Source organism: Capricornis sumatraensis, chromosome 16, assembly GCF_032405125.1.
Source record: "Capricornis sumatraensis isolate serow.1 chromosome 16, serow.2, whole genome shotgun sequence".
Classification (NCBI taxonomy): domain Eukaryota; kingdom Metazoa; phylum Chordata; class Mammalia; order Artiodactyla; family Bovidae; genus Capricornis; species Capricornis sumatraensis.
In genome coordinates, this window is record NC_091084.1 from 10,353,717 (window position 1) to 10,373,297 (window position 19,581).

Below are 19,581 nucleotides of genomic sequence, written 5' to 3' on the forward strand. Positions count from 1 at the left end.
CTAACTCAGCGTCTTTCCTCAGTCCAGAAAAACAAAGCAGCATAAAAAGTGGACAATTAGAACAGCTGCCGGAAGTTAAGCTGGATGGCCTCCCATTGGGCCAGAGCCGTGGTGGGCAGATAAAAGGAAGCAATCAAATGCTCAGAGGCAGCTCAACCATCCTCAGAGGGAGGAGGACTTGTTTCTTGCTGCTCTAGGATGAGAAGGCGGTGTTCCAGGTAGACTGCAGAGTGCTGTGCTGCTTAGGACTTCAGTTCTGGAAACAACTGACCTGTTCTGTGAGCCACAGGAATTCCCCACTGGGTCCCAGACGACTAATCCCATTTTGCTTCCTTCCGAGCCAGCAATGTCTCACTGGCACCAAGAAAACAAACAAACAAACCGGCAAGCAAAAAGCCAGAAGGCTGGGAACAGATGGGGACAGCTGAAGAGTGGGTCTGATTTACGGGACAGACACAGGCCCACGGGTCTCAAGAACTCCCGGAACAGCTTGCACAGGTTCACTTGTGACCCTGATACAGTAACAGCACTCTCTTTTCCTTACTTTGCTCAAAATCTGTTTTTCACTTTATTCTACTATAAGCACACTGAAAGCAGACATCTTACTCATCTTCCACCCACTCTCACCACCATAACTTGTACACAGAAAAGTCCACAAATGTCTTTAAAAGCGATTTTTCAGAGACACTGCTTGCTTATAAAAGAGGAGCTTTTTTGTAAGTCACTGTTTGCAGTGATTGTAAGTGATCATTGTAAGTCTCAAGGCTTCTCTGGCTGAGGATATTGTGACTATTACTCATCGCGAACCTTCACAGCTGTCCCCACTTCACGCCTCTTTCATTAAGTCAGAAGAATAAAGAAGAACCTGAAACTAGGGCTTCAACAAGCTGTTTTAAAGGCAGCCGAAATTTTGCATCTTTCCATGTGGAACTGGAGCTGACGAAGGTAAGGATAGTTCTTTCACTCCATCCACACCAGCCTTACCCATTATCCTCAGGGATACATTCCTAGATCACTGTCCTTGGTACACAGCTGTGTTAGCCTCACAGTCTTTTACTTTCTGTTATATATTAGGTATTTTTTAACAATTTACAGTGCATTTAGTGGTGCAGTAAAAGGATAAAAAGTGCTGAATGGTGAGGATATGGGAATATATCTATATTTTTACAATAGTTTCTGAGATAATTTTTGTTCACAAGTATCTGTGCTCTAAGTTAAGTTTTCCTATCAAAGCATTGGTGTTTAAATCAGATTCCCAGTAGGAGCTAAATAAGTCTCTTAATTTAAAAATAGTGAGCAATAATATCTTTCCCCTATATAGTATTCACCTTCCATTTGTCCAGCTTGGATCTAGTTCCAAAAAGCCCTGAAAGCATTGGAACTTAATATTCATTGCCTATCACAGTCTTCACTTCCCTGGTGGTTCAGTGGTAAAGAATCCTCATGCCAATGCAGGAGATGCAAGTTCGATACCAGGAAGATCCCCTGGAGGAGGGCATGGCAACCTACTCCAGTCTTCTCTCCTAGAGAATTCCATGGACAGAGGAGCCTCACAGACTACAGTCAGTGGGGTCACAAACAGTCGAACACGACTTAGCGACTGAACAACAATCATAAGCCTTCACATAGTGATCAATTCACACCTTTCCAATCTAAACTGCAAGAGCCAAAATAATAACATCCATTCAGTCAAAGTGGAAACAGACAGAGCACAGTTGAGATATCAAGTTCACCACGACCAGGGAAAACTGCCTACTATCGACCCACCTGCAAGGTTGAAAAGTGTAATGATGAAAGTCCCCTACCTCTGCTGTTACACTGTATGGCTTCAAAAAAGTTTTCTAAGTAAGAAACTTAATGGGAATTATGAAGAAATGACTTAGCAGCAGCAGCAGCAGTATTTATTGTACTGTTAAAAAGTAAAAGACCAACTAGAAGCAACCTGAGTGTACCAGAGTATTTCATAAATTCATGTATAAAAACCTATGTAATATTTTAAACTCATAAAATGAAAAAGTATAATACCTACAAAAAATCCAGAAGTATTTGCTATAAATCTCTTTATAAAGAAGAAATACATTGTATATAATATATAGCTATATGCAGTATAACTATATATGATTATATTAGAAAAAGATACACATAAATGAAAAAATAAAGTTTATAGGCAAAATTATGTCATTTATTCAACAATTTAACCAAGAGTTTACCAAGAGTCAGACCCTGGATCAGGTGCTGAAGTGAAATGACTGAAAGAAAAATAAACAAAGGAAAAGATCTGGCCTCTGTCTTCTTGCACTTTACAGTCTCATTCAGTTCAGTTCAGTTCAGTCGCTCAGTTATGTCCAGCTCTTTGCAACCCCAAGGACTGCTGCATGCCAGGCCTCCCTGTTTATCACCAAATCCTGGAGCTTACTCAAACTCATGTCCATTGAGTCGGTGTTGCCATCCAACCATCTCATCCTCTGTCGTCCCCTTCTGCTCCCGCCTTCAATCTTTCCCAGCATTAGGGTCTTCAATGAGTCAGTTCCTCACATCAGGTGGCCAGAGTATTGGAGTTTCAGCTTCAGCATCAGTCCTTCCAATGAATATTCAGGACTGATTTCCTTTACGATGGACTGGTTGGATCTCCTTGTAGTCTAAGGGACTCTCAACAGTCTTCTCCAACACCACAGTTTAAATGCATCAATTCTTCGGTGCTCAGCTTTCTTTATGGTCCAACTCTCACGTCCATACATGACTACTGGAAAAACCATAGCTTTGACTAGATGGTCCTTTGTTGGCAAAATAATGTCTCTGCTTTTTACAGTCTCATTACTAAGTGGAAATAACTGCCATTATATGAGTATGTGGGTGTTTTTTTTTCTAAATAACAATGCTACTATAGTAACATTTTAGTAATACAGTCTAAGCTTTTGTCTCTGAGCTGTGTGTTACAAAACCTATGTTGGGGGCTAGACACTTATGATAGAGACATCACGAAGTGACACACAGGATGACGCCATCGTTCCGGCTGTGGGTGTCATGTGACCCCTGACGCATCCTGCCCCACTAGCCTGTAAATAGGAAGTCACATGGCCAGGGGTCCACCTGGCAGCCCTCTCCTCCTTCTGGGAGGCTCCCTACCTACACCTCGCCAAAGTCAGGCTTAGCCACCCTCTTCCACAAACCTGAGGGTGGAGGGAGCCCCTGGCAATCCTAACACCAGCCACCTCCACACCCCGAGTACCAAATGTTCCCAAAGGGGTGGGCAAAGCATCAACTGCCTGGCAGGGGCCTCTGCAAGAGCCCGGCCTGGCCACGCAGGGTCCATACGACGTGAACCACACAGCAGGAGCTGCATGTCTGCGGACGGGCAGGTGACTTCTCCAGAAGGGAACTTCGTGACTGTCACAAGCTAAAGCCGCCCGAGGAATCAGAAACTCTTCCGGCTTTTCTTCTTGAGAGCCCTTTCCTTTCACAGCGGGGTTTGGACTTGATACTTTAGGTTTTCAAAAACAATAAAAATATTGAGAAATATGTATATACCTGACAAAACTATAAAAGAAAAAGAAAATTCAGAAGGAGAGAAATAAGATTGTGGGGAAGCGTGTCAGGGATTTCAAAGTCCTGCTACTCAAAGAGAGGTCCGTGGACCAGCCTTCAAGTGTGTCAGAAATGCAGAAACCACACTCCACCTGAGATCTTCTGAATTACAGTCAGCATTGAATGATATAACCAGGTGTATCATACACATATTACAGTTCAGGAGTCTATTGTAAATCCTTACAATATTCTATTTTTATCTGGAATGTGAGTAAATTGATGTATTATTCTCTAAAATGTATACACATATTTTATACAGTCTCCTGACTGCCTTGAAAATTCCATAGACAGAGGATCCTGGTGGGCTGCCGTCCATGGGATCACGAAGAGACCGACACGACTGAAGCCACTGGGCACAGCTGACTGCCTGACTCTAACCCAACCTACAGATTGACCCCATATCTACAAACTGACAAGTAGGGATTATTAAAATGTGGGGGAAAGAATGCTACATGAACCAGACCTTCAACCAGGAAAAACTCAGCTACAGATAAAACTTGAGATCACGAAACCCAACCTTTTCACTAATGGGAAATGAAACCACCCGATTCAGGAAAGGGCATGCTTTCACCAGGGCTGGACTGCTAAATATGAGGGAAAACCAGATTAAGTCTCAAGTCTCCTGATCTCAGTAATGTTCTCTGTTCTACACTAATACTGGTTAACACATCATGACTAATACTGTTTTCTTTATAAAGAAATACTGAAGTTAAAAGAGAAATCAGTAGTAAGATTTTAAAAAGTGAGAAAATTCTTAAACTAATACCTTGTATATTTAATAGTAGATAACCAATATGTATTTGTTTGAATGAATGATTCACTTTTGTTTTCCTTTCTTTTTTTTGCTACAACCCACTGCTGTGGGATCTTAGTTCCTAGACCAGATATTGAACCAGGCCCTGGGCAATGAGAATGAAGAGTCTTAACCACTGGACTGCCCAGGAATTCCCTGAATGATTCACTTTTAGGCAAGAAAAAAGGATGTTATCCATATCTTCTCAAAGGGCTGAGCTGAATTATACAACGATTAATTTCCTTATGGAAAAAACCACAGACCTCAATTTTAAAACAATTTATAACACTCTTCCACAGCAACCAAAAATCACCCTTACACTTTTATCAAAGTCAGAATATTTGAGATACTTAGTAATTCGTCAGAGAAGGCAATGGCAACCCACTCCAGTACTCTTGCCTGGAAAATCCCACGGACGGAGGAGCCTGGTAGGCTGCAGTCCATGGGGTTACGAAGACTTGGACACTTACTGAGTGACTTCACTTTCACTTTTCACTTTCATGCATTGGAGAAGGAAGGGCTGCCGTCTATGGGGTCGCACAGAGTCAGACACGACTGAAGCGACTTAGCAGCAGCAGTATTTGGGTGTATGTTATCTGTTTGACTTCAATGAAGTTATTATCTGAAGTAAGACTTTTTAAACTATTACTTAGGATATTGAAAAACAGCAGTACTTACCGATACTAATTTCATCATCTGTTTCAGCATCACCGATACATTCAAACTGGAAATCCTGCAGCGACTGGGAAAATTTCTGTACTGCCATAGACAGATCTGTAATTAAAAGTTTAAAAACTTCAGTTTTAAAAAAATCCTAAGGTGACGATACCATGAAATACTCAAGATTTTCCACATGTATTTATATAATTTTGGTGCTAATGCTATATTAACCAGAATCTTTTTCAATACCAGCTTGACAAATTTAAACAGAATTTAAAAAGACTACAAAAGAAATGCTTTAGGGATTAGATCTGTTCTGCTTCCAAAGGAGATCTGCCCATTTAAAAAAGTTTTGGTGCTAGTTGTGCATTATCTGGAAGTCAATCTCCCAAAGTTTTTATCGAAGAATTACCATTCACTACAAATGGACCATTTTTGTTAAAAAAAAAAAAAGAAGAAGAAGAAGAAGGAAAGTATTCTACTGGGGTTACTACTGGTGGGGAGGAAGCATTGAATCTTTGATTAGAAAGTGTCACTGATGTTATTCTACACAGACTGTGGAAGAGATAGGGAATGTGCTTTTACCAATAAACACATTCTCCTTATAAGCTGAAAGTACATCTGAAAAGTTGTTTACAAATAACCTTGTGATTTATAGGATACCTCATGTTAAACATACTCCTCAGTCCTGACTTCAGTCTGAACAAAGTCCAGAGAGTAACTAAATCCAGAAAAAGAATAATGCTTTATTCATCGAGAGAATAAAGAAAAGCCAAGAATAATGAGAAGTAAATCCCTGGGAGGCAAAAGCCTAGGATGCACCCTAACAGAGACTAAGAATGCAGACACTGGAGCCAGGCAGCCTGGGTTGAAATCCAAGTCCTGCCATTTACTCATTATGTGATCTTGGGCAACTATTTTAAACTCCTCTGGGCCTCTGTTTCCTCATCTATAAAGAGTGAACAACAGTGGCATAACCACTTTATAGGGTTCTTTTGAGGATTAATTAACATAACACTTGCAAAGCGTTTAGAACAGAGTCTAACAATAAGCACTATTTATGTTTGTTAACTAAAATTAAAAATCAATCTGACAGTGCAGCATCAGGGCAGCTTGAAAGGTCCCTCCTTTCAGGGCTACTGTGATCATCCATGCTAATCCTTCACAGAAGTCTGTGCCAGTAGGAAAACTCATTTTTCTAGAAGTCACTCTGGTGGTAGTGGTTTAGTTGCTAAGTCATGTCTGACTCTTTGTGACCCCATGGACTGTAGCCCACCAGGCTCTTCTGTCCATGGAATTTCCCAGGCAAGAATACTGGAGTGAGTTGCCATTTCTTTCTCCAGGGAATCTTCTTGACCCAGGGATCCAACCCACGTCTCCTGCACTGCAGGCAGATTCTTTACAGTTGAGCCACCAGGGAAGCCCACTGAACACAGCTATTATACATCAAATGATATGAGATACAGAAAGGTGAACAGATGGGAACACATCACATATGTGTGATTTTTGCCTGTTAGAAACTTAAGAGGAACATATATCCATATTAGTCACAAAGTCAATTTTCTATACAAAGGCATCTCATACGTGTTGAGGTAATTTGGTGAAGTTTTATTCTGATTTCAAAACAAGACTTCACAGTGGAAACGGCCATCACTCTACACTTCATTTAATGTTATCTCCTGGGGTTCATATCTGCCACCTTGAATGCTTACCACTGAACTCAAGCAGTCACACCTGACGAAGACCCTCTCCTTGACCAGTCTTCAGTCAGGCTCCTCGGAGCCTCCTTCTAGTCCAGGCCTCTACCTAGGCTCCCTATCCTCACTGTGCCTACCTATCCTAGTTTTAGCACAGATTCTGCCAAGTCAGTGTAGACGGATTCCTGGCCTGATATCTGACCAAGTCCCTCACCCCACCTGTGATACTAAAGTCCTCGACCTGCCTCCACCAAGAACTCGCCAACCCTTTACATCTTCTCTTAGTGATTTTCCATCCACTGACAGGGCCCACCACCCACAGGGTTCCTTGGCTGCATAAATCCTCATTTGCTCCTGTTGCATTCAGAGCTGAACCTGAACCCTTTCCGCCACTGTAACACTCTTGATATCTATAGCAAGTCCTGAGTAAAGTCCTCCTTACCACTGTAACTAGTATTAGAATCTTTTTTTTTTTTTTTTCTTTAAGAGAAGAACTGTGGCCTGGTGTCTAGGCCTGACACCAGAACTTAACTGTAAAAACCCACCACTCAGAAGCCTCAAGCCCACTTACCGATCACAGTAAGAGCCCACAGAAAACAAGCCTCCAAACACGAAGGTCACTTAATGCCCCCTGTGAACCCAGAAATTACCAACACCCCCACCACCACCAATTCTGAAGACCATAGGCCTTGAGCCTCAGAGAGGCTTTTAACACACACACACATAAACATGAGAGACTGAGATTTTCTTAAATCTTGTTTGAAAAAATAAATCATGCTCTGGAAAGAGGGTGTTACTACTCACAAACTATCCCTTCTCCACAAGAAGGTTTGTGGCCAGCTACAGATCTACCTAAGAAGTGTTCTGAATTTAATGGAATGGAACAGTCTGTCTACCAGCTTAAGAACGGTCCTGCTTTGGGTTCTCAGGAAAAAAACTGGAAAGAGTCTCCCTAGTGGATTGTTAGTCAATGAGGAAAACAAAGGCTTCATCTGAACTAGACCTCCCGCACTAGCTGTGAGACCTTAGCCAATCACTCATCCTTCACAAGGCCTGCTTTTCTTACCTTTGCAACAAAGGAGCAATATGGATCTCAGAGGTTGTTATAAACATGAAGTGAGGGCTGTGCCTGGTACACATTAGACAACTTGCTGCTGCTGCTGCTAAGTCACTTCAGTCATGTCCAACTCTGCAACCCTGTGGACAGGAGCCCACCAGGCTCCTCTGTCCACAGGATTCTCCAGGCAAGAATATAGGAGTGGGTTGCCATGTTCTTCTCCCCAGGCAACTTAATAAATGTCATCAATTGTTATCTTTCAAGCTCAGCTCAAAAGGTGAGAGAGTCAAGTGATTTTTCGGACAGAAAGGGGCTTCCCTAGTGGCTCAGCAGTAAAGAATCCACCTTACAATGCAAGAGATACAGGAGACTCGGGTTCAATCTCTGGGTCAGGAAGATCCCCTGGAGAGGGTATGAATGGACAGAGGAGTCCCTAGGGTTGCAAAGAGTGGGACACAACTGAAGCTACTGAGTATGCACACAACAGACAGAAGGGACCCATGCGTGCAAAGGTATGCAGTTACCTGACATTACATAGCTCTGGCTAAGGGTAAAGAAATCTTAACACCTGTATCAAATGTTCTGAGACACACACACACAACAAATCAAAGCTGTATGCAGGCTGAAAAATTATCCTAGGAGTCTGATGTGTTGTGTTCCTGAGACACTGGGACTTGAAGTCATAGATGGAATTCCTACAGCAGAGAAGGGGTAGTGGGTAATACGGGTGCATCAGGAAGCTTAGAAATCTTGGAACAGATAGCCTTCCTTCTCTCCCCTCATCACAAGCTCCTGTGAGTCTCCCCGCAAACTCAAGGAGCTACCTGGAAGTTCTGTCCTAGGAAACTCCTGACACAAACCCTCACAAGAGAACATGTCTTCCAGGACCATTCTTTGCTTCCCGTGGCCTTGCTTCTCGACTGAGAAAGGCAAGCTGCTTCATCTTTTCACTGAGATCTCAGTGAGGACACTGTACAGATTCCCGTCCAGAAGAAGAACACAGGAGCCCACCATCAATCCAGAGTATGGGCTCCAGTGGCAGATGATGTGGGCTGGCTTCCCACCTCTACCAGGCAGTGTGGCATGGCCGTGGGCCACCTTCATAGCCCCTCTGGACCTCATCTGTTAAGTGGAACAGAACCCATCTCCCAGGGTCACTGTGAGGACTAAGTGAGTTAATACAGATGAAGCACTCAGAACAGTGTCTGACACATAGCGAAAGCATTTTAAAAGTGTTGGCTATTTCCATGCTGAGCGTCTCAGAAAAGAAAGGAAAAGCTTAATTTTCAGGAATGAAGCTGGCAGCTAGTCGGCCTCAGATAACCTTGGCAAGTGCTCAATATAGTAGTCTGTTGATTGCAATTTCAAATTCTCTCTTGATGCACTGTAATCAAGCCGTAACACAGACTACCTGATTATTCAGTGTTTCTGTATGAGGGATGGGCATCTATTTCAATGCTGGATAGAATCAAGAATGCGTGAATGATCCTTTTTGAAGCGTAATGAGACAGGACTGTACAGGAAAAGATGGTTCTCAACTAGTTCAGATTAATTCCAAAAATACAGGGGAAGTTCAAAAAATGACTTATTTTCAACTTCAAGTGCCTGGGATCCTCATTTTCCTTTCATTTGTTCTCATTTTCCAAAAACCAAAGTAACAATGAGGTAAAAAATATGACATTATCTTATGATATTTTCTGGCAATCATATGGATCAATCTGAAAAATGAGGAATCCAGATCATACTTTTAATCTTGACTCCATCCCCTACTGAGTGCAATTCTGAACTAAAAAGAACAACACCTTTCACTGACATCACTCCATGGAACACATTCTTCCCTAATTGTCTAAACTTTCTAAACAACATTCAGATGCACGAAACAGAAGTACTGGTCCTTGCAAATAAAATTGATTTACACATGATTTCATGGACCTTGAATATAAAACCTAATTCAGTTCTTAAAGTTTATTGTTGAATTTCAAACTCTCAAATTGTGTAATGATAGGAGTTACATTTCTCTTAAATACAAAATGAAAGATCAAGTGTCTAAAATATGACAAGCAGAGAATCTAGTGTAGGCAAGAGTGTCTCCTTCTCCCTATTTTTTCGCAACTATTAGAACTTGAGGACAAACAAGGGAAAAATCCCATCCTGGCTACATTCAAGGTGAAGGGGGAGGAATATCATTTACTAGGGGTCAAAGTTGTACACAGTAAAGATGCTATGACCATCACTCATACCACAGCCCTTTCTATTTATCTAACCTGCAAGTTAAGCATAGGGTGTCTTCACATGTATTCACGTTATAACTTTGAAGAAATTACAGTAGGCTCTAATTAGCCAGCAATGTTTTTGTATCAAGGAGTTAACCTGTAGCACCCATGATCAGATGATGCTAATAAAACATTAAAGCTTCATTTAATTAGAAATACTTCAACCTCGTTAGAGAAAAACAAAACACTTAGCAAATATTTAATTACATCTCCTTACACATACACTTAAGAGCTGCAGTTACTTGTTACTTTAGAAGTATCAATGGAATGACTGTCACAATGTTAGCTATATTTATCTTAGAACAAGTACAACCAGCCTGTCCACTGATCTAAGGCGGTTTTTCTTGAAATCTGGTTGCTCTGGGATTAGATTTAAGTAAGACTCACAGGAGCAGGCATATGTGTCGTAGAATTATCATCTTCATACTACTGTACAGAAGGTAGACTGTGAAGGGTATACAAAGATAAAAACAAGATATGTCTTTTTCTCAAAAGGGCACAGCCCCATAGGGACATGAGGTACGTAAATAAATCATATCAGAGGACAATGGATAAAACCTCCAACAGAGGCTAATAAAAACAATATCACTGCAAACAAAACTTACTATGTGCCTGAAACTCATCCTATAACTTAATGTAAATTAAGCCGTTAATCGTCACAACAGCCTCTCAAAGTAGGTATCATCACTCCCGTTTTACAGATGAAGGAACTGAGGCACGGAGAGGTTAAGTGGTGTCCCCAAGGTTGCTCAAGCTAGTAAAGAACAGAGCAAGAATTTTGATTCAGGGAGAATGGCTGCAGAGTCTCCACTTAACCACAGCTGCTCTGCATACAGAAGGGCACAATCCAGCTTGAGTGCATAGTGCAAGGCTTCTCAGAGGAATCAATGGAAACAGGGACTGGAAAGGTGTGATGACACAACAGGCAAGGCCAAATTAACAAGACGTCCAGAAGCTTTCAAAAGGCAGCTTCCGCCTGCACATCCAAAACACTCCAACAAGACTCACATCAAGCTGAGGACTGGTTACCACCAGAAGCAGACTGCTCAGTCTCTGATACTTATTTTTATATCATTATTCCACCTTGTAAGGACAGAGTCTTCTCTCAAGTTCTGATTCAAGATCTCTCTCTCTCTCTCTCACTCAGGTCCCTATTTCCTCCAAAAAGCTCTTCCTGATCCCTTCCACCCTGGCATCATCTCCTTTATACCTCCCACTACATGCTCTGACACTCTTGCTGTGCTTTCTCTATTTTACCTTCTATCAAGTTATCCATGAATCTAGGTTATTCGCCTTATTTTAAATAGTGTTTTAAAGGCAGAAAACTTTACCATCAATGAACACATTCCAAGTATGCATTATCATATCATCTATATAAGAGCTCATGTTGAAACCATTAATTTCTGCAAGACGGATAAATGCTCCAACCTTCCACATGTAAAATACGAGTTACCTACTTATCCATCTTCCAAGGTAGGAAGATGTTTTACTATTTACAAGAAGCTTTCACATATATTTACAATAATGATAACAGTGTCGGGTAAGACATTTTACTCGCTCCAAGTTCTCACATATTTTCCTTAATTAGCACACAAAACTACGAGGGCTGAAGTTCTGAAAACTTGGGTAATAACTTAAGTTGCCCAGGGTCTAAGATGTCAACTCCAACCTAAACAGGTCTTCTATTTCCAAAATTGGATTCTCTTTCTACTATATGCCATAGTCAATTCCCAAAGAGATTAAAACAAGGAAGTGTGCCACCTTTACATGACATCTAATTAATCCCTTACCTGCTGTATAAAATCTAAGCTAGTAAGACTTTGTGTATTGAACATGGGAGTGATCTAGGCATACTTATTAGCTTGGAATAAGCTATCAGCAAAATGCATTAATTAGATAGTCTAAACGTTAAAAGAAATGCACATTCTTTTATTTGCTAGTGCCACAAGATAGGAAAAGGAAATGGCAACCCATTCCAATATTCTTGCCTGGAGAGTCCCAGGGACGGAGGAGGCTGGTGGGCTGCCGTCTATGGGGTCGCAGAGTCGGACACGACTGACGTGACTTAGCAGCAGCAGCAGCAGCCGCAAGATAACTGAATAATGTTAGAGGTGTTCATTTTCTTCTTGTTATTGTTCAGTTAGTAAGTCATATCCAATTCTTTGTAACCCCATGAACTGCAGCACGCAAAGCTGTGCTCAAATTCATATCCATTGATTTGGTGACTCTATCCAACCATCTCATCTTCTGCCTCCCTCTTCTCCTTTTGTCTTCAGTTGTTTCCCAGCATCAGGGTCTTTCCCAAAGAGTCAGCTCTAGGAGCTTCAGCTTCAGCATCAGTCCTTCCAAGAAACATTCAGGGATGATTTCTTTTGGGATTGATTGTTTTGATCTCCTTGCAGTCCAAGGAACTCTCAAGAGTTGTCTTCAGCACCACAATCAGAAACCAGGAATTCTTCAGCACTCAGCCTTCTTAACGGTTCAACTCTCACATCCATACGTGACTACTGAAAAAAACATAATAAACCACAGGTTTGACTATACGGACCTTTGCCAGCTAACTGATGTCTCTGCTTTTTAATGCGCTGTCTCGGTTTGTCACCATTTTCCTTCCAAGGAGCAGAGCAAGCATCTTTTAATGTCATTGCTGCAGTCACCATCCACAGTGATTTGGGAGCCCAAGAAAAGAAAATCTGCCACTGTTTCCAATTTTTTCTCCATCCATTTGCCATGAAGTGATGGGGCCAGGTGCCATGATCTCAGTTTTCATAATGAGCTTTAAGCCCGCTTTTTCACTCTACTTTTTTTACCCTCATTGAGAGTCTCTTTAGCTCATCTGCACTTTCTGCCATTAGAGTGGTATCATCTGCCTATTTGAGGTTGTTGGTATTTCTCCTGGCAATCTTGATTCCAGCTTGTGATTCACCCAACCTGGCATTTTGAATGATGTACTCTGCATATAAATTGAATAAACAGGGTGACAACATACAGACTTGTACTCATTTCCCAATTTTGAACCAGTCCATTGTCTCATGTGCAGTTCTAACTGTTGCTTCTTGGCTCATATACATTTCTCAGGAGGCAGGTAAAGTGGTCTGGTATTCCCATCTCTTTAGGAATTTTCCAGTTTGTTGTGATTCACATGGCCAAAGGCTTTAGCACAGTCAATGAAGCATATGTTTTTCTGGAATTCCGTTGCTTTCTCTATGATCCAACAAATGTTGGCCATTTGATCTCCAGTTCCTCTGCCTTTTCTAAACTCAGCTTGTACATCTGGAACTTCTCAGTTCATGTACTGCTGAAGCCTAGCTTGAAGAGTTTTTGGCGTAACCTTGCTAGCATGTGAGATGAGTACAATTGTGCAGTAGTTTGAAATTATTTGGCATTGACGTTCTTTGGGATTGGAATGAAAACTGACCTTTTCAAGTACTGTGGCCACTGCCAAGTTTTCCAAATTTGCTGGCATATTGAGTGCAGCACTTTAAAGCATCATCTTTTCGGATCTGAAATAGCTCAGCTGGAATTCCATCACCTCCACTAGCTTTGTTTGCAGTGATGCTTCCTAAGGAAGGCTCACTTGACTTCACACTTCAGGAAGTCTGGCTCTAGGTGAGTGACCACACCATCATGGTTATCTGGGTCATTAAGACTCTTTCTGTATAGTTCTTTTGTATATTCTTGCCACCTCTTCTTGATCTCTTCTGCTTCTAGGTCCTTACCATTTCTGTCCTTTATCATGCCCACCTTGCATGTCATATTCCCTTGGTATCTCTAATTTTCTTGAAGAGATCTCTAGTCTTTCTCATTCTATTGATTTCCTCTTTTTCTTTGCATTGTTCACTTAAGAAGGCTTTCTGAGCTCTCCTTGCCATTCGCTGGAACTCTGCATTCAGGTGAGTCCATCTTTACCTTTCTCCTTTGCTTCTCTTTTCTCAAGCTATTTGTAAAGCCTGCTCAGACAACCACTTTGCCTTCTTGCACTTACTTTTCTCTCTAAGCTGCTTAAAGGTAGGTATATATTGTTCCTCTCTCTTCACAATTAGTGCCCAAAGCAAAACATACACAGAGAACAGAGGGGCCCAAAGGGAAAAAGTGTACACCAACTACCAGTGGATTTATGACACAAGAATCCACCAGAGGTAAATTACTGAAAAGCTTATGGTACTGGGAACATGAATGAGGATCACTGCAGGCCTTCACTTAATAAAAAACAGACATGTATTACATAGGAAGATATGTCAAGGAATTACCAAACAACCCTTGGCTTTTAATATCTGCAGTTATGCTTTTAATATTCTTTCACAGAACTTCAAGTGTTAGATTGTAAGATGGAGAAAAGTCAGAGGAAGAGAACACCAGGTGTGTGACTAAAAGCATAAAAAAAACATCATGAGACCCTCTTGTCAACAGGAATCATTCCTATGGCTCTTATTTGAACAAAGTTTGAAAATGCCCACTTTGGTACCAAATGTGCAATTATGGTTATGTGAGGGATGTGCTCAGATATGAGAAAAAAATCCTTCCTTCAAATCAATCATTCTTTTATGTATGGCCTAAATGTGCACAAGATTCAGACATGGACACCAATCCAGGGACCATCACTTACTGTGATATTCTTAGAACAAGGACTTAGCTTTTCTGAATCTCAGGTTCCTCCTGTACAAAGGGAAGACACTAATCCCTTACAAGAATGTCATGACCATTACATGAAATGAACTTAACACAGTGTCTAGTACAGAAGAGAAACTTGAAGTTCTGGTCCTCAGCAAATGTTAACTATTAAACCACTGTTTGTTATGTTGGCAAGTGCAGAATATGAGATATTTTCATTGTAGGCATAACATTTAATGTGTATTAAATTACTATCTTCACAAGAGCTTCAGAGAAAATAAACAGTGGTGCTGGCCTCTAATAAAGACCAAACAGTTTGTAATCCTATAAATGATATGTGTCTGGGAAGCAGTTCCAGATTTCAGCCGAAAAACAATAAACAGGAACCAACACTTGGCCAGATTTTACCCACAGTTTCTATAAAGCTACAAATTCCATAAAAATTAAAAATGAAAAACCACAAAGACTTCACTATTGCTACAACCCAAGTTAAAAATAGAAAGTTCAAAGGAAGAACTAAACCACCCATCTCCCTACCCTGGGGATAAATCTCAGGGGTGGGGATGGCAGGGTGCATGGAAACCACACACGGCAGTTTCTCCGGATTCTCTTCCTGACTCTGAGCCTTCCTCTCCTGCCTCCGTTGATAATCTTCCTCATATGCTTTTCTTCAGGACAGATAAACCAATCTCTTGCTACCTTGTTTTAGCTCAATATATGTTTTCTTTAAAAAGCACTACCTGTGTGTCTGTATGCAGGCAACTCCTGAGTGGGTATGTAAGTCTGGATGCTGGAATTGCCAGCAAAAATGTATGAACTATCTCCCTTGCCTTTTTTTGACTTAACTAAAAAATATTGAGCTATCCAGCATGGAAAACCAGCTTTCATGGAAAACCAGCTTTCCTAAGCGTATCAGCAACACAGGTATGGCCTGGCATGCTTTTCTGAACTTCCTGGTCTACCTTCCTACACACGACCTCTTCCTTAGGCCAAGCCTTGTTTGTAGGGCATCTACAACATTTGCCCTTATCAACAGATTTGGTAATGGAAAGCACTGAGTGTTCCAGCCCTCTTTTCTCTCATCTACCTGAAGTATCTATGCAAGACGATGACTGGAAGAGCGCTTGGCATTACTTTTTTTTCATGTCACCCATCAGCCTGTCTCCAACTCTTAAAACATACCTCCCTTTTCCATCAGCTCCTTCTTGTTATTATACAACAAACACATTTGTAATAAAATCATGATCTAACTAGTTTAATCTCCTTTTCAAAGCAACACACTAAATTGTTCAGTTCAGTCCCTCAGTTGTGTCTGACTCTGCGACCGCATGGACTGCAGCACACCAGGCCTCTCTGTCCATCACCAGTTCCCGGAGTTCACTCAAACTCATTGACTCGGTGATGCCATCCAACCATCTCATCCACTGTTGTCCCCTTCTCCTCTGGCCTTTAATCTTTCCTCGCATCAGGGTCTAAATTCTATCCTCTATGTTTCTAAGGCCATCTTCTTTCTCAAACTGGTCTTTCCATCATCAATGTTTTAGCCAAACCAAAGAATCTAAACTTCTGCTGTCTCAACATCCACAAAGCCATTCTTCAAGTTGGAAGCACCCATTTGTCTCTACTGTGACCTTCAAATGCCTTCAAATAAAACCAGTACTCACAGCTCCACTGTGAAGTTGGATCGTACTTTTTAAGAGCATCTGGCTATCCTTGAAGACAGTACACAGAGCTTCCTTTACACCTTTTTCAGCACCTATAAGACCAGCTTCTTTCTAGATTAATTAGAAAGTCCCACCCTAAATAATCTAACCAGGCCCACACATCTGCTGATACTTATAAATACCAAATACTGGCATGCCGTATGGCACACACAGCAGTGTGCCAGGAGCAGGAGTACGGAAGCCATGGATACCTGCAGTGTGTTTTTCTGGTACTACAACTTTTATTAGAAAGCTAAAGAGAAGGAAGCAAAGCAGTTTTATCCTGTTTTACATTTTTTTTTAAATGTACCATATTGCCAATATCACAGAATTTGTATGAATTAACTTGACTCTTGTCACTTCCATTGAGGCAGCTAGTTTGGGTCATGTTTCCAGACGACTGAGAGTGCATTTTTCCCCTACTCTGATATAATACTCTGAGAAGTACTATACTACCATAATCTAGAACCTTTCTGCATAACTACTGAAATACTCTATAATTATATTATATATTTACTAACATATGTGTCTAAGTCCCATTACCCTCACCAAACATTAAGCCCATGGTTGACAGAGAACCTCTCCAGTCTTTACTGCCTCAGGCATAAGGCTTTAAAAATACGAGGTTGCAAGAATTTAGAGTATTTAGAAAAGGTAAAACTAATGTCTTTCCAGGACTGGCAAAGAGCAATTAGAGATAAGAAGCCAGGTGGTTAGACTTAGCCTTATCTCTAGCTATAAAAGGTGTAATGGGAACAGAGGAGCCCCAGCAAACAAACACACCTAAGAATCAAGTCAAGTAAATGAGATCAGAGGGAATGGCTATAAGGTTCTTTCATTTAGGATCTGTTGACAAGCGTTACAAAAGGCAAAGGAGTGCAAGTTGACAGAAGAAGACCAGATATTTTAGGTGGTAACCTAAAATTTCAGTATTGCTTTAGAAAAAATCCACCTCTAAAATAGCTTCTGGTAATCTAATCAAGCTTGATGGAGAGAGCATCCAGTTAAAAAAAACAACAACAACAAATAAAAAACAACTAAAAGTTCCACAAACTTTAATCACTATCAGTTCAGTTCAGTTCAGTTCAGTCGCTCAGTCGTGTCCGACTTTGCGACTCCATGAATCGCAGCACGCCAGGCCTCCCTGTCCATCACCATCTCCTGGAGTTCACTCAGACTGACGTCCATCGAGTCAGTGATGCCATCCAGCCATCTCATCCTTGGTCGTCCCCTTCTCCTCCTGCCCCCAATCCCTCCCAGCATCAGAGTCTTTTCCAATGAGTCAACTCTTCGCATGAGGTGGCCAAAGGACTGAAGCTTCAGCTTCAGCATCACTCCTTCCAAAGAAATCCCAGGGTTGATCTCCTTCGGAATGGACCGGTTGGATCTCCTTGCAGTCCAAGGGACTCTCAAGAGTCTTTTCCAATACCACAGTTCAAAAGCATCAATGATTCGGCGCTCAGCTTTCTTCACAGTCCAACTCTCACATCCATACATGACCAATGGAAAAACCATAGCCTTGACTAGACGGACCTTAGTCGGCAAAGTAATGTCTCTGCTTTTGAATATGCTATCTAGGTTGGTCATAACTTTTCTTCCAAGGAGTAAGCGTCTTTTAATTTCATGGCTGCAGTCACCATCTGCAGTGATTTTTGGAGCCCAAAAAAATAAAGTCTGACACTGTTTCCACAGTTTCCCCATCTATTTCCCGTGAAGCGATGGGACCAGATGCCATGATCTTCATTTTCTGAATGTTGAGCTTTAAGCCAACTTTTTCGCTCTCCTCTTTCAAGAGGCTTTTTAGTTCCTCTTCACTTTCTGCCATAAAGGTGGTATCATCTGCATATCTGAGGTTATTGATATTTCTCCCGGCAATCTTGATTCCAGCTTGTGCTTCTTCCAGTCCAGTGTTTCTCATGAGAAAGCTAATCCAGGTTATTACCTTGTATCATTTTCTAATACAAAGTAGTTTCATTTTAAAAAATGATAAGACCAATGGTTTTGGTGTCAAACAGACTACCAGTTTTGCTATTTAGGAATGTTACTTAAGCTCTTCAAGTTTCAATATATCTATTTATAAAATGAGTATAATATTAATATACCTACTTTGTAAGACTGTTGCAATGACCAGATGAAATCATGCATGTCAAGTACATAATATGAGCCTGGCAAACTATCATAATCATAACCACTGTTATTTTTAAGGAAGAAATCATTGGCTAGAAAGATATGTTACTGTTGGTTCCTGGTTACTACTCTTACGTTAAGCTTACGTCTGAGGACCTAAAAAGACAATTACCACTTTAGGATGGCACCAAACTGAATGCAGCCGAAGTACCTTCCAACCAAGGAAACAGTCAAGGGACAGCAAACATCGTAACAGTCAACTGTCTCTATTCCAAAGGTAAATTTATCATTTGCTCGAGTGTATTTTCCCATCATTAGTTTAGATCAGGCACCATTAATAAGAGTTATACGACACTCACATTGCTGCTGATGAAACTTCAAAGTATCATCTCAGTAGTTAACAGTTTATCCACATTCTAGCATCCCTAAGAAAACATTTTCTTGCTGCTGTTTAGTCACTAAGTCTTGCCAGACTCTTTTGCGACGACGCCATGGAGCCTGCCAGGCTCCTCTGTCCATGGGATTTTTCACTCAAGAACCCTGCAGCAGTTTAAATTTCTTTCTCGATGGGATCTTCCTGACCCAGGGGTCGAACCCATGTCTCCGGTGTCTCCTGCATCATCGGAGACTTTACCACTGAGCCACTGACATCTACTTAACCAAGCAAGGAAACAATCTAACATATATAAACCTCCAAAAATGTTCTAAGTTCAATTTAATGGAGTGGTGAGCTTAAAATGTGGGTCTAGCATTCTAATGTGACTGGCTGTGTTAATTGTGAGCACATATTTGGGTTTTCACTATTCTATTTTTATTTACTTATTTTCTTTGGACAAACAAAAGTGCATTATATTGTGTGATATCATGACTACACATAAACAGTATAGTATGGCAAAATAATTTTTTCACATAGCAACAAGGCTAACATCCTCTTAAAGACTGGAAACATTTTATAATGAATAGTAATTGAAAGCCGAATACATAAGTCTCTGTCTTGGACAAGATGTGGAAGTATGCTGGCATCTTGCCTTGTTCTTCCAAAAAGAACAGAAAAGAATAACACTGCAAAACACAG

General features: G+C 41.0%; 1 protein-coding gene across 1 annotated transcript in view; it reads right to left on the reverse strand.

Annotated features, from left to right (window-relative positions):
• The window catches only part of ARHGAP42 (Rho GTPase activating protein 42), a 337,489-nt gene that overhangs the window by 249,660 nt on the left and 68,248 nt on the right, over positions 1 to 19,581 (reverse strand). Inside the window, exon 2 of the mRNA XM_068988830.1 lies at positions 5,057 to 5,152. Within this exon, the coding sequence (XP_068844931.1) occupies positions 5,057 to 5,152 (96 nt within the window). The remainder of the gene's footprint in view (positions 1 to 5,056; positions 5,153 to 19,581) is intronic.